Source organism: Manis javanica, chromosome 4, assembly GCF_040802235.1.
Source record: "Manis javanica isolate MJ-LG chromosome 4, MJ_LKY, whole genome shotgun sequence".
Classification (NCBI taxonomy): Eukaryota; Metazoa; Chordata; class Mammalia; order Pholidota; family Manidae; genus Manis; species Manis javanica.
Genome location: NC_133159.1, coordinates 128,246,808 through 128,261,291, shown reverse-complemented (window position 1 = coordinate 128,261,291; position 14,484 = coordinate 128,246,808). Strand labels below are relative to the sequence as shown.

The following is a 14,484-nucleotide window of genomic DNA, read 5'->3' as shown; positions in this document are numbered from 1 at the left end:
CTCCTGCCTGCCAGGACACAGCCCAGGAGGCTCAAAGGTGGGGGAAGCTTTTCTAGAGGCATACCCTTCACCTACAAACCTGTTTCTGGAAGGCCCTGATGTCTCCTTCCAGTAAGAGACTTTGCCCATTCCCCTCGGAGCACCACCCCCAGAACTTGCTAGTCCTGGCTTTGCAAGATGATCTCTTTCCTCCAACCTCTTCCAGAGAGAAGTCCTTTTGGCAGGGGCCAGCCAGCTACCCTCCCCTCCTCTTTTCCTCACCTGTGAAACAGATAATGGTAGTGTGGAGGCTTGGGAAAGTGGCAGCCTGGCTAGGGTGAGCTCTATTTTCCAGAACTCCTTTTCCTGGCTGTTTCCCATTGGGGTGGGGATGGGGGTCACAGAGAAGCTCTGGGAGGCTGGGAGGGTGGAAGGAAAGGCAGCCCCTATGTAGCTCACACGCTGCTGTTGCTCAGCAGCTCACCTCATCCCTCTGAGACAGCAGCCAGGCCTCAACAGCCCCACCCGGCCTGGATCCTCCTTCAGCTGCCCCGACTCCTGGGCCAGGTGTGTGTGCTCAGCTCCACGATGAAGGGTTCTGGCTTCTGCAGGTTGCCCACGCCACCCAGCTTGGAAGCAACAAGAACTGCTATGGGTTTCTGTCCATCCTCATGGCCACCAGTTTGTGTGCATGGATTCTGACTCACTCTGATCTCAACTCCTTTACATCCACATTCCTTTCCCACTTACCTCCCACCATGGGCTTCCAGCTCCAGCAGCAGATGTGAAGACAGCGGCTTTACAGACTGCTTAACCAGGGCCACAGCAGCCTAAGATCAAATCCCTGTGACAAAGCCCTTTATAGGCATCTCTATCTGTCTTCTGGGTTCTGCTTCTCTGACTGCATGCTGGCTGATACAGGCTGTGTTACTGATATGTGCTACCTCACATGGCAGGAGATGGAAGGAGCCCAGGTCCTTCAAAGTATTTGGTTCACTATAAAGCAGTGGGTCCCAAACTTGAGTTTGCATTTGTGTCACCTGGAAGGCTCATTAAAACTCAGATGGCTGGGTCCCACCCCTCAGAATTTAAGTAACCAGCTTCAATAGGGAGTGCTTTTGGGGTTTCTCCCCTTGAGGGACCCTCTTCCCTGTGAATAAACCATCAAAAAGAGAGCACACTTAGGAACAAACTTCTTATGAATTTAATATTTTTAGGGATGAGAAAAACTGAAGCCAAGGGGAAAAATGGCAGGGTGTTCACCAGCAGAAAGGCACAGGGTCCCAGAGATATGGACTGGGATGCCTGTACTGCAAGCTCATCAGGAACTTATTCTCTCTTTGTCTGTATCAGAACATTCTGGAACCACAACTCCTTAAACCCGAATTTGCTGTTGTTCCTTCTTCTTCACCTCTGCCCAGATGTCTGACAGGTCCTGGATAAACTGCTGGATCTAATAAGGCAAGGGGACTGGAGTTAACCCGAGCTAGCAACAGGCCACCCAATCCAAAAATGGAGCATGTCACCCTGGAAGGATCACCATCCTCAGGTGACTGGTTCTTGAGGACACTTGCCCTTACTTGACAATCCTTCTAGTTGAAACGGAGTATCAGGCTTAGCAGATGAGAAGCACTACATAGGAAAGGAGCTGGGAACTCCTTGAGGAAAACACAGTGGTGATGTGAAGGGAGGACAGAGAAGATCCTGAGCAGGCTCTGGGGCCAGACACATTTGGCAGGCAGGGTCCGGCCAGTGTTGCGGCAGGCAGCTGACATACCAAAAATGCTAGAGACCAGGAGATCTCTGAAATTAAAGGGTCTGTTGAGCCTTTACAGATGTAGCCAGAAAAAGAACTGAGTCCTGGAACAGGAAGGTTCTGCTTCACCAGCAGCAAGGCCAGTTAACAGAAGCAACTTATCCACCAGACTCAAGAAATGGGACATTTATAAGGAAAGAAAGTTCTTTAAATTTACATCGACTATAGGAAAGATAGGTGGGTTAATACAAAGCAGAGAAAGTCCTGGAGTAGGTGTCGTAACATACAGAAGGCTTGAGGATTGGTTGTTGATGATGGTCAGACACTGGTCACGTACAAGGGGGACGCGGTGGTCCTGGGGACTTTCTAGATGATTGCTGAAATGACCTCATCCAGGAACATGGAGTGTCTGGTTAGCTACAGCCCAAGGCTATTGACTGATTACCTTCCCTGTCTCTCTCCCTCATTCTCCAGCTCTTATGTCGCTTAATTTAGGACATTTCAGAATTTCTCCTTATCATGGCTCTCCACAATTTAACAGCCATCAAGGTGGTCATTTGTCTGAAAATCAGAACTGATGCTCAGTATGATAATCTTGGGTGATAAAGGGAAGTTTAGATTCTACTCACTAGCTTCTGTTTTAAAAAACATGCAATCAGTATGACATGGTGGAAAGGGTCCTGCCTTCCAAGTCAGAGGCCCTGGGGTCCTGACACAGCTCTGGGTAAATCACTTGATCTTTCACAGTTTCTTCATCTTTAAAAAAGGAAGAGGGAGGAATGGTTGGCCTAGATAGCATCTAAGAATTCAGTTCTAAAGTGTCTCCTTTTCAAGAATGTGCTGGAGATGTGCTACACAGACTGTCCAAAATTCTCAACAACCCTGTCAGTCACAAATAGTGGTATTATTACCAATATATTCCCATATGGCAAAAGAGGAAACAAAGAGTCAATGAATTAAAGTAACTTTCCTGAGGTTAGAGAGATGACAAGTCCAGCATTTCCCAAACTATGTTCTTATACTAAGTAATTACATACCCCAAAAAGGGTTCCGGGGTCAAGAAAGTTTAGAATGTTATCTGCTTGGAGAGTCTCAACTATAGCAAAGACTCTTCAAAATCCTATATTTAAAAACCATCTTTGTTTAACTTAAGAGTTTTCTAAATGTATTAGCCCGCAGAGTCCTTTTATTCTCCCATAGGAAGCTTACTAACCTTGGAATTCCAGGTTTGCCAAGCACAGTTTGGAAAATGCTGCTCCAGTTTGAGCTTTATTCAGGGATAATGCTGGGCCTTCCATGCATGACACAGTATATTGAATTCAAATTGTTTTGGCCTTTTGCAGATTCACCTTTCTTCAGTTGTACTGTGGTACTCTGCTCCTAATTCTAGATAACTGGCTGCTTTCTAAAGTCTGTGCTTGGATCTGTTATAGGGATGTTTTTGACAACATTGTCCACTGAGTATCTCTGAAGCCTCCTTGAGAAGTTTCAGCTGGAGCTAAGTGCTGGAAAAGGTTGACTCTCTTTGAGGAAACCTTGTTTTCTTATTTGCTATAAGAACTGTGTGTTGCTTTTCCTTCTGACTACCAGGAAGCTCAGAGCCAACTACTGAGCCAGGACCCTGCTGAACCACTGTCCTCTATAAGCCAAGAATCTACATATTTCTCTCTCTTGCCTTGACCTCAGATTTTAGCTTATATTTTCCCAGGGCCTGGTTTTTTATTTTTCAGGCCACTTGATCATGTGTCTTTCTGTCAGTAGGCTCATATCCAATGAGAATGAACTGGGGTATTATTAAATAACATTTGGGCCATAGGAAGCATTCCTGTAGAGAAAAATCAAGGTTGTGAGGGAGTCAGAAAGCTCAAAATTTGGAGTAGACAGGTTGGGAGCAATGGTCTGAGCAGGGAATGATGGGTCAGGGGGCAGGTTGCTGGATATCGGCACCTCCTTCCCCACCTTTCTTTAGCTGTTGTAAAGAAAGGAGCCTGAGGACGTCCAGGACCTCCCACTGCTGGGGAGAGGGGTCTGCAAGTCCAAACTCCATTTACAATAATACTAATTGTCTTTTTCACTCTTATTCTCTCACACAGTGGCTTTCACCAGACTGGATGTTTCCATGACATAGGCTATTACACAGACTGTGTGCAAAGCAGACATGAGAATCCACTTGTCCTCTATGAAGCCAAATATTAAATAGATTTGCAAAAGTTTCAAATAATGCTGCTTGCCCCATAAAATGCTTTTTGAAAATGTGTTTTCTTTGAAAATGCTATTTATGTTAACACACTTATTTTTACATGCATTAAATATTTTTTAATTATTCTATTTGAGTTTCTAATATGGTAAATAGTTATAACCCATATAAACAAAAGTTCTCTTGATGTCTTCAGTATATTTTGAGTGTAAAGGTATCCTAACACCAAACGGTGTGAGAAGTGCTGCCTCAGAGCAAACTTTCTTACAAATTCCTTTTGGAGTCTTTGAACTGTCAAGGATTCTGCTCTAACATGCCTGAAGATACAGACTGATTCTTTGGGAAATTCTTCTGGAAGGTCAGCATGTGAAACCCTTTGTATTAAATGAGTTTCACATTTTTTTTGTTAAATAGGGGGAGGTGCCTCTCAGTCATTTGGTTCATTTGAAACATACATGATGGCTGTGTTTCATATTCACCCACCAAATACTCACTGAGTGCCTACTATGTGCCAGGCATTGTTTGAGACACCGCAGATACAGCAGGGAACAAAGCAAACATCCCAGTCCTTAAGCGCTTACTTTCTATTTCACAGTAGAGCCAAAGGTTTTTGCCAAAGGAACAAATACTTTCTAATGGTTCTCTGCAGGTTACAAGCTACATGGCTAACACACCGACCAGTGCGGAGTTTCCCAAATTGCAGGATACGTGTACCTGTGGTCAGGAGTGAGATGAATTTAGGTGGCACATGGACCTGACATCAAATAGCTTTGAATCATACAGTGCACAAGCTATTTCCTTTTCAACTTCCTTTTGATTACTTCAAAGAAAAAAAATCTCAGATTGACAATAACATGACTCTAACATGCCTCTGAATTTACTAATTCATCCCCCCCACACCCCATTTTCTCTTTTCCCGAAGAGTGGGCCTCAAGCACAAGCCATCACCATCTCACTCGAATTTAATAAGATCGCTTTGCCCAACTAATGAATTCAGTAGTGGGTCCCTGCTACCGCCTGTTTTGCTGGGCAACAGGTCTCAGCGATAATGTGGTGGTTCTCAAAGTGTGGAACCTCTACCAGTACCATTACCTGGGAACTTGTTGAAAATGGAAATTCATGGGTTCTCATCTCGGACTTACCGAGTCAGAGACTCTGGGGCTGGGGTCCTGCAACATGCGTCAGTCCCAGGTGAGTCTGATGCTATTAAAATTTGAGAACCCCTGCTCTGTTAGGTTCATTCCTCCACTCAACCAACTGGGCCCCCACCTCGGCTCAGGAAACCCAGCTGGCGGGACACTGGCGCCTCCTCTTACCTTGTCCAGCTGCTTGTGCGTGTCCTCCAGGGTCACGTCCACGTCGGTCGTCTCCTTCAGCTGCTTGCTCACAATCTGGAAGAGGTTCAGCGTTGCCATCTTAATGGTGCCAAGCAAGAGGGTCTTCTTGGCAGCAGTGTTCTGGATGTGCGCCCAGCGAGATTCCTGGAGACGGGGGCAAGGCGTGAGCACGGTGCGCGTGCGTGCGTGCATCCCTCACTCACCCAGCGCCCAGACGCCCTCTGCCCAACGCCGGCCGCTCACCCAGATGATGACATCACTGCGCGCGCGGTCGAAGCGCATTTGCAGGCGTGCGAGCTCATTGTTGTGCTGCAGGATCTCGTTGTCCTTCTCCTCCATGTAGCGCGCCAGCTGCGCCTTGGCGCGCTCGATCTTCTCCTGGCCCTCCTGCGCCGACCGCATGAGGTCGTGGTGCATGGTCACCAAGGTCTTGTAGCGCGCGATCACCTCGTGGATCTCTTCGAACTGCAGTCAGGGTCTCAGGTCACTGCACCGCTGCCCTGGGGACCTGACACAGCCTCCCTGCCCCCCAACTTGAGGCACAAGCCCCTCGGCCTACAGGGAGGCCCTGGGCCAAAGTCAAGGGGCAGAGGCCGTGAGGACGTTGGTGTCCTGCTGCTTGCTCCGCCAGGGATAGTATGCACTGTGCACTTGGACCTGGGGTTCTCAGTCTTGACCGCATGTTAGAGTAACCCAGGAGCTTTACAAAGCATACCTGCCAGGCTCCATCCCCAAAATTTGGGTTAAGGAACAGATCTTGGGTAGTCCCTGGCATCTGAATTTTCAAGAAGTTCCCTGGGGTGTTTCTAGGGTCGAGACTTGCTGGCAGGAGGGTGGAGTTGGGGGTAGGGGTTGCATTTTGAGATGTCTACCAAGGCAATAATTATACTACTCAGCAAATGTACCAAGAACCACTTACAAGCAGGGAACTGTGTGCAATGCTAGGGACAGAGCAGGAGATAAGAAAGCCAGACCCTGCTGTTATGGAGCCTACAACTTGGGGTGGTGTGGAGGGAAGGCAGACAGACAAGCAAATAGTCAGTTACAGCTCAGAGTGATAAGCACTATCTATAATGGGCTGCACGCAGACGGGGCAATATCTTCAACATGGTGCTCTTTGGTATCTGTTTGACATTTGCTAAGGTCCCCCTCCAAAGGGGGCTGGAGAGGGTACTGGCAGGGTGGGTGGCCTGCCAGGCTCAGCTGCCTTCTCCAGCATGGTCCCCACTTGGGCCTTAACTTACAAGCCCCTCTCAGAACAGAAGCCCTGTCAGCCTTCCTCTTTAGAAGGCAGTGTAAGCCCAGTTCCAGGATGCCAACTCGCCTCCCCAGGGTTTATCAAAGTGTGCCTTCCAGCCACCCAGGGGACACTCCCTGAATACTTTCTCCAGCTCATGACATTTCCAGCGATAGACTGGTGTTCCAGGAACTGCCCTGCTGTCCTTTCCCCAAATATGCCTCTGTGGAGAAGGGTCACCCAACTCAACATTAGAGGAGGTAGGAATAGCCAGTAAAGGTTTTCTGGGAAAGGAGGGCTGACATGAGACCCGAGGTATGAATTGAAGACAGACAGCCAAGGCAGGTGGGGGAAGGTGAAGTTTACAGGTGCAGGGAACAGCCTGGGTAAGGATGGGGTATGCGTGCCATGTTCAAGATGATCAAGAGAGTGTAGTATGAATAGCCTGAGTTCAAGATGGAGAGACAAACCTAGAGAAGTAAAAAAAATAGTACCCAGTAAACCCTGAAAAGAAGTGTGGACTTCATCTGTTGAAGGATTTTTAGAAGCAGAGAGAGAACTCCATGTCTGCATTTCTGAAAACTCACTTGACACATGATGCAGCAGCTTACAACTTAAAACGAATGGACTCCATCAGAGCCCCCAGGAGCTCCACTCCCAGACTTAATGCTGATGTCAAGAGGACTCAGGTGCCAAACTGAAGAGGCTCCCACTGTCCAAAGATGCGACACTTTGAACATCAGTAGGAATAAATGAAAGGATTAAAACATATCAAATATGTTTGAAATTCATGCATTCATAATGATCCTAACAACATTACAGGTTACTTTTGGAGGGTCTTGGAGAACCAACTCATTATTTCAAAAACTAATAAAGAATCAAGCATTTAGCAAGTTTTTTCTTTAAGATCCACATAGTGACCAATTAGCTGATGAAAGGAAGACTCTTTACGAAGTCCTTTTCTTTCTGGTAGTATTCTAGCTAATAGATGAAGAAGGGATGGTAGAATATCTTCAGTACTCTATATAGTCTTCTGCCCACTTTGTCCGTATCTGTCCCCCACTACAGAGGAAACCAGAATTGTGACTTCTATCACCAAAGATTCATTTTAGCTGATTTTAAATGTATCCGTGGAACAACACAGTATGTCCTCATTTATGCCTGGCTTCTTTTGATGAGCATAATAATGTCTGTGACACTTGAGAAGCCTATCAACCTATTTCTTGCAGGGACTTTATTTGGATCCTGATTGGAACAAACCAACTGTTCAAAAAGGATTTGTGCAATAACTAGGGAAATTTTAACTTCAACTTGGTATTTAACATTAAGGAATTACTATCAAATTTTTACTATGTGTGACTGGTATTGTGGCTATGTTTATTAAAAAAAACCCCTCTGTTTTCGAGCTACATACTGAAATACTTACGGACAAAAAAGTATCATTTGCTTCAAAGTGAAGGGGGTAGAACGTATGGGGCAAAAGATATGAGTTGATAATTGTTGGAATTAGGTGGCAAGTAGTGGGCATTCAGTCGACTATTCTGTCTACTTTTGTACATGTTTTGAAATTTCCCATAATACAAAGGTTTTTAAAAAAATATCATTGATCAGAAAAAGCAACTCACAAAAGGACTTGAACAATATTATGCATAGCTTATGAATATGTAATATGTTGCCAGAATAATAAGAACAAGCATGAGAATGAGAAATTAAGAAATTAGGATACTGGTTACCTCTGAGGAGAGGGGGAGAAGAATGGGGTTTGGAAGGGGTGGGGTACACAAAGGGTTTCAGTTGCTGGTAATGATTTAGTTAAAACAGAATCAGGGGCAAATGAGGGGAAATACTAACATTTGACAAAGCTGTTACATATTTCTTGGGTGCTGTTATATATTTCTTTTCAGTATGTTTAAAATGTTGTGAAAGAAATAAAAGAAGAAGGAAAGAGGGAGAAAGAGACAGAGAGGATCACACTGGCTATAGAATGCCAGACAGGCTGGGGTCCAGGAATAATGCAAAGTTGGCCTCCAGATGAGGTACACTGGTGGTAAAGGGGCAGGGGCTGGATTCCAGAAATACTTAGGAGGCAGAAGAGCCCAGATCTGCTGACAGATGGCTGCAGGGAGTCGGGGGGGGGGGAGTCAAGGATGAGGTTCGGGTTCTGGCAAGCTGTGGGTGGGGGGCTGCAGGTGGGTGGCCACACCAGAAGCAGGGCTGGCCTGAGGCTGGCAGGAAGCAGATGAGGGAAGTTGTGGACTCAATAAATTAGGCCTGAAGCTTAGGAGGGAGATATGGGCCAGTGGGATACAGGCCAATCTCCTCCGTGCTAAGACATACGTTTTACCAGCTCTGAATTCAAGTTGTATTTTATAACTTATCTGCTGATTTAATAGTTGTCTTTCTTCACTCCCCCACGCCAAAAAAACCCAAAAAAACCCAAAAACAACCCCCAATTATTCAATGAACAATTCATCATACCTTAGAATGGAGTACACAGCCTGGATTTGCGCCTCATGCATAAATAAATTAGGATAGTGGTTCTATGTGGAAATTGCCTGGACTTGAAAAGGTGTGCATCCTTTATCTCCCCACACCCCCAAAGGATATGGGTGCACACCCCAAGAAGGCATACATACCACACTACACTCTGGTGAGGATCCTGGGGGAAACAGGGTGGATAGCCACTGACACCCATGGGAGGCCCAGGGAATTGCTCAGGGAGAAAAATGGAGGGTCTGGGACAAAGACCTGGAGACTGTTTAAGGGAGGAGGTAGGAGAGGAACCCCAGAGAGGCCTGAGGAGAAAGGGTCGAAGGCAGGAAGAAAGTAGGACAGGGAGGGAGGGGTCCCAGGAGGAAGGGGTCCCACAGGAAAGGGCAAAGGTGTGTTTCAAGGGAGAGCATCCAGTGTGTCAAGTACTGCAGGCTGCATGGGTGGGAGGTGGGCAAAGAAGTCCCCTGAGCTCTGGCAACAGGACTTTAGGAGAATGGTTGTCACTGGCATTCTGGGGCCCACAGAGCAGTGCTTAGAAGAGAGGGCTCTGCCACTTACAAGCTGTGAGACCCTGAGCAGATTACCTAACCTCTCTGAACCTCCGCATCCTCCTCTGTAACAGGCTGAAATGACAGCTTTCCTCGGGGGTAGGGAGAGGACTGAGGGGGTTGCGTGTGCGTGTGTGTGTGAGGTTGTTGGGGGCAACACCTAGCTAGAGCCCTGCGTGAAGAAGCTCTCAGAGCTCTGCATTAGTCTGCATGCTTTTGCATTTTCTCTCCCTTCTTTTTCCCACTTAATATCAAATAAACAAAAAACACCAGGAAGATGGGAAGCAGGGACAGATGGAGGCCACAACCCAATGCAGGCAAAGCTTATTGTTGGTGCTCAAAAACAAAACCTCTTCCTCCCCGCCCCCCAACCACACACACACACACGTAGGCATAGACACACCACCCATACAGAGACACATTTGCACAGATGTCACTCACACAGATACAGCACCAGGCCCCAGCCCTCGAGAAACGAGTCCAGCCACACCAGGTGTCTTTTCCAACTTCCCTCCAGGGCTGAAGGCCTCTCCTCAGAGGGGGTCCCTGGCCTCCCCAGAGCCCCAGGCCTGGGGAAAAGGAGGTAGGGCCGTGGAAGGCCCCCACCCCGCCACACTAACCTCAGAGTGCTCCACCACCCTCTCTAGGTACTTGTTGAAGATGGAATAGTCCTGCAGCTTGGTGCTCAACCGCTGGTGCTCCAGCCGCAGGGCTGCCATCTCCTGCGTGGCCACGGCCAGCTCTCGAATGCACTGCCTCTTGAGCTCGCGCTCCTTGTTGGCTTTCTTCAGGGCACGGATCCGTTTCTGGTCATTCTCCTGGGGCCGGGGAGGTGGCTCCTGTCAGGCACTCGTCCTGCCCCCTGTGGGGTCCAGGCTGATGGTGCCTCCACAAGGCCTCTGTCTGCTGAGCTCAGGCCGCCCTGAAGACCGGCAGGGATTGATTGCTGGGCCCCCAGGTGGGCGAGGAGGCCCAATATGGATTTTTGCTGGATTTTGTATTTGGTGTCTCAATTCTCCAACTGTAGAAATGAGAGGCAGGAGCTCCTCTCTTCCTTCCAAAAGCTGGGGCAACAGTGCTCCAGCTATAGGGTGGGGAGATGGGAGATGGACCTGGTCTAGAAGGCCAGGTCAGGCAAGGCCATTCTGGAGAGCAGGTGCCTAGCAGTTCGGGCTGGCATCATGCTCAGGCAGGAGGAGATGGTGCAGACAATTTGATGCCCAGGAAGGAAGACGTGAGGCTCAGCAACTGTGACTGGGTGGCCCCCATTCTCCTCACCCCAAGACTAGGGGGCAAACCCACCCCTCACAATGCACGTGTGTGGCTCCTTCCCTTCTTTGGGAGCTCCTGTGATTCCACACTATGAGCACGTGTGCCAGTGGCATTTGGAGGCGGCATACAGAGGATTCGCACTGTGCCCTTAAGCCTAGGAGAGGCCTGAGGGGTCCTAAACCAGTGGTTTTCAAGTCTGACTATGTATCACTATCCACTGGGGAGCTTTTCAAATGCAATTGCCAGGGCCTGACTTGAGCCCAGCTGAAAGCAGGGAGGAGAGAGGAGAGAGTCCCCTGGTCTGAAATGGGCTTCCCAGGACTCCAGCGCTTCTGCCCTCTGGCAGCCAAACCCACCACTCCCAAATCTCCTGCTGCCCAACCATTCCATAGCTTTTCTCTGGCCAGTAAGGACTCGGCCTCTGGAGAATATGCCCAGTCTACCAGCTTCCTTTCCCACCTGGTTTAGGTACAGAGAGAAACAGAAGATGCTCTTTAGGAGGACAATGACTACCCACCCTGGTGCTGGTGCTGGCTGGAGAGGGTCTGGAGACATCTGGATTTCAAAATGGGTAAGTCGCTCCTCTAAGGGCCGATTGAGAGGACCTGTCTCGGCGTGGACTCTGGTGCCTGGTACTTCAACCAACCCCTGCTGCAGCTGCAGTCCCAGGATGGGGGGATGGGGACTAAAATCCTGTCTGACCCAAGTGCTTATCCCTGACAGTAGCACCTCTATTCACCATCATCCATCCGTTCATTCATGCACTGCATACACTATGTACCAGGTGTGGGAAAGGAAATGGTGAAGAGCAATCCTGAAGGGGCACAGACTGATGATAACCAGGAAATTACAAACAGCAGTAAGTGGGGGCCTAAAGGGAGAAGCCCCGGGCACAGGCGGGTGAAGGGTCAGCACAAGCAGGGAGAAGGAGGGAGTCGGAGGGAGGAGGGGCATGTGGGAGGGTGGGTGGCCCCAGCTGCTGCGGTGGGCCACACCCCCTCATACCTGGATGAATTGCTCAAACTTCTGGATGTGGGCCTTCAGCTGGGCCTCCTTGACACCCAGTTCCTCCCAGCGCAGTTTCAGGGTCTCCATTCTGCGCTGAAATATCTTGGGGTCGGGGAGCAGAGAGGTCAGGAGGGCCCCTGGCATGGGTACTGAGGAAGGCCCCTGCATCTCCTCCCCAGGCCTCCCACTTTCCCCTATGCCTGGTTCAGAACACAGTATCCAGGACCCTGGTGACCCCAAGACTCAGGTCTCTTCTGCCTCCAGAGAGGGAACCCAGCACCACCCAGGACTCCGGGCTGTAGCCACAGCCACCCACAAAATGGAGGGCTGTCCTCAGGCTCTCCCTGAGCCCGGTGGCCCCTCCTCCCCTGCTCCCGGTGGCTCCCCACCTCCTTCTGCTGCTGCATTGCTTGGTGCACGATGTTGACCTCCTTTTTCTTCTCTAATAGCTGGATTGATGGGGACTCCAACTGCTCCTCAATGTTGGGGAACTTCCTGCCCAAGACATGGGCAAGGGAGGCCCATGGGCTCTGAGCACCTGGGCACAGGCTGGAACTGGGGATACCCCGTGAAGACATATGCCCATGGGGAGGGAGGGGGTTCCTGTCCCTCATCGGAGTGAGAGGAATGGTGTTGAGAGGGAGAGTGGCCTAGCTGGCATCAGGGAGCAGGCTGGGGCAGGGGGATGGGTGGTGGGGGCCCGGGGGAGGGGGAGGGTTGGTGACAGAGTGATGGGCAGGGCGATTTGGGGTGCTGGGTTATAGGAGTAGCAGGAGACAGGCTGGAAGGTGGGGCGTAGGTGGGAGTGGGAGGTCCCAGGCCCGGGAGGGGCTTCCCCAGACGCTCGCACTCACTGCAGCAGCTGTAGCAGCCGCTTCCCGTACTGGAGCCGGAAGTACTCGGCCAGATCCTCCTCCTCCATGATGCCCAGACTCATGGCGGTGGTGACCCAAGGGCCCAGACAGCGGACTCTTCACAGTGAAACACTGGGTGGTGGAGCCACAGGCGGCTCAGGGGTGGTGGCTTGGCTCTTGCTTCCCCCTTCTTCCGCTTTGCAGGATCCTACGAGGGCGGGTATCTCAGAGACTCTGGGGAAAATGGCTGGAGGCTGAGAAAGGGCAGCTCACGATGCTGTGTTGGGGAACTGAAGGGAGATCTGGTTGCCTAGCAATAGGTCACCTGGTTCTGTGCACCACCCACGGAACCCAGGCTTTGCTCTTTGACCCCTGCCCCCACTGACCCCACTCGTGCTGGGATCCTGCTCTCTGCTCCTGCATTTACCCCTTAGGAGCTCTGGGAAGAAGTTAGACCTGATTAGATGCTGGTGTCCAGGGCCTGGGCGTCCATGGCTGGGAGGAGGATGTTGGTAGAGAGGTGTTCTTGTGGGGAACCCTGAGCCTGGGACCCCCTCCTGGGTTCAGGTGTATGGGTGAGGGGTAGGGAGGGGCTGAGCTGGGGCAAATGGCGGAGAAGAACAAAGCAAGGAAGGGAGGTGCTTAGTTGAGGCTGGGGTTGGGGTGCGCAGGGGAGCGCTGGGACTGTGGGAGGAGGCCTCAAGTTGAGAACCACGTGGTGGGCGAGGGATGCGTAGGGGTGTGTGTGTGAGGGTGGGCAAGAGCCTGGGGACCAAAGCGGCTCCCTGGCGGTATGGAAGAGGGCCCAGGGTAAGGCCCCTCTAGGGTGACACACTCAGCGCCAGTGCCGTCTTTTGGGGTTTGAGGAATATTAAAATAGGAAAAGCAACACAGGGCACCATAAACATCACATACTTTACGTGTTTGCCTTTTGATGGCTGCTCATCAGCACTGCACAAGCTCATGTGGCCTGCGGCCCAGTGTCCGTATTTGAGACCCGGTGTGAGGCGGGCGCCGCGGTCGCGGCCGCAGGAAACGGCCGTGACCTCGAGCTTGCGCTACGCTGCACGCGCCCCGGGCCGCTCGGGCCCTCCGACCCCCGGCACCGCCCCGCTGCGGGCTGGGTCTGGGAGGGGAGCCGGTGGGCGCTCCCCGGCCCGGGCGGTGTCTCGAGCTCTGCCAGCCCCTCCACGACATTGCCGGTCCTCTGGCGCCCCCTGCTGGCCTGAAGACGCGCCCTGCATCCCCGCCCCGAGGAGGCGGCGACGAACGGGAGGCGGCCGCCCACCCCCGCCTCCAGCATTCGCGCCCCCCCGGCCTCCACTCCTGAGCCGCCGCTTCCCGCCAGACCGGGGAACGGGGGTGGCCGGGGTAGGGGCGGTGTTAGCAGGACAGTCCCCCATCCCCTCACCCGCCCGCCCCACCCTAAGCCCCTCAGCCAGAGATGGATGATTCTGCACCCAGAGCGCCCCGAAGAACAGACCCAGCAGGTGACAGGAACTCCTCAAGGGGGTACATATTTTCCCTCCTGGAGGCTGGCACAGTCGATCTGGGGTTTCCCCCCTCCACTTTGTGTGTGTGTGTGTGTGTGTGTGTGTGTGTGTGTGTGTGTGTGTGTGTCATACTCCGTTTTTCGAATCACCTGTTTTGCCGTGGTTACAGGCACATCCTTGGTTCCATCTGTGGGGTCAGGCGGTACAGGGCCAGGTCGGCGCACCCAGGTAGCTGCTAAGACATCCCCTTCTGCCCATGTATCTCTCACATCTGGGAGCTCCTCCTGTTGCTTCCTCTGTACCTTGCATG

General features: G+C 51.0%; 1 protein-coding gene across 1 annotated transcript; it reads right to left on the bottom strand.

Moving 5' to 3' along the window:
• Positions 1-1,168: 1,168 nt before the first annotated feature.
• On the bottom strand, positions 1,169-13,864 carry CCDC42 (coiled-coil domain containing 42). The gene is made up of 8 exons (XM_017645820.3): positions 13,597-13,864; positions 12,682-12,889; positions 12,217-12,322; positions 11,825-11,929; positions 10,168-10,365; positions 5,513-5,734; positions 5,249-5,413; positions 1,169-1,432 (listed from the first exon to the last, which is right to left on the bottom strand). Exons 2-8 carry the CDS (start codon positions 12,762-12,764, stop codon positions 1,355-1,357), a joined length of 957 nt encoding a protein of 318 aa, XP_017501309.1. The 5' UTR covers positions 12,765-12,889; positions 13,597-13,864; the 3' UTR covers positions 1,169-1,354.
• Positions 13,865-14,484: the final 620 nt, after the last annotated feature.

What these genes read in the sequence shown, in the direction of transcription:
- CCDC42 (XM_017645820.3), bottom strand. Translation starts at nt 12,764, where the DNA reads ATGAGTCTGGGCATCATGGAGGAGGAGGATCTGGCCGAGTACTTCCGG. An exon ending in CAATGCAGCAGCAGAAGGAG is followed by an intron (nt 11,930 to 12,216) that starts GTGGGGAGCCAC and finishes CCCGACCCCAAG; the next exon opens with ATATTTCAGCGCAGAATGGA. An exon ending in GCAGTGATGTCATCATCTGG is followed by an intron (nt 5,414 to 5,512) that starts GTGAGCGGCCGG and finishes CCCCGTCTCCAG; the next exon opens with GAATCTCGCTGGGCGCACAT.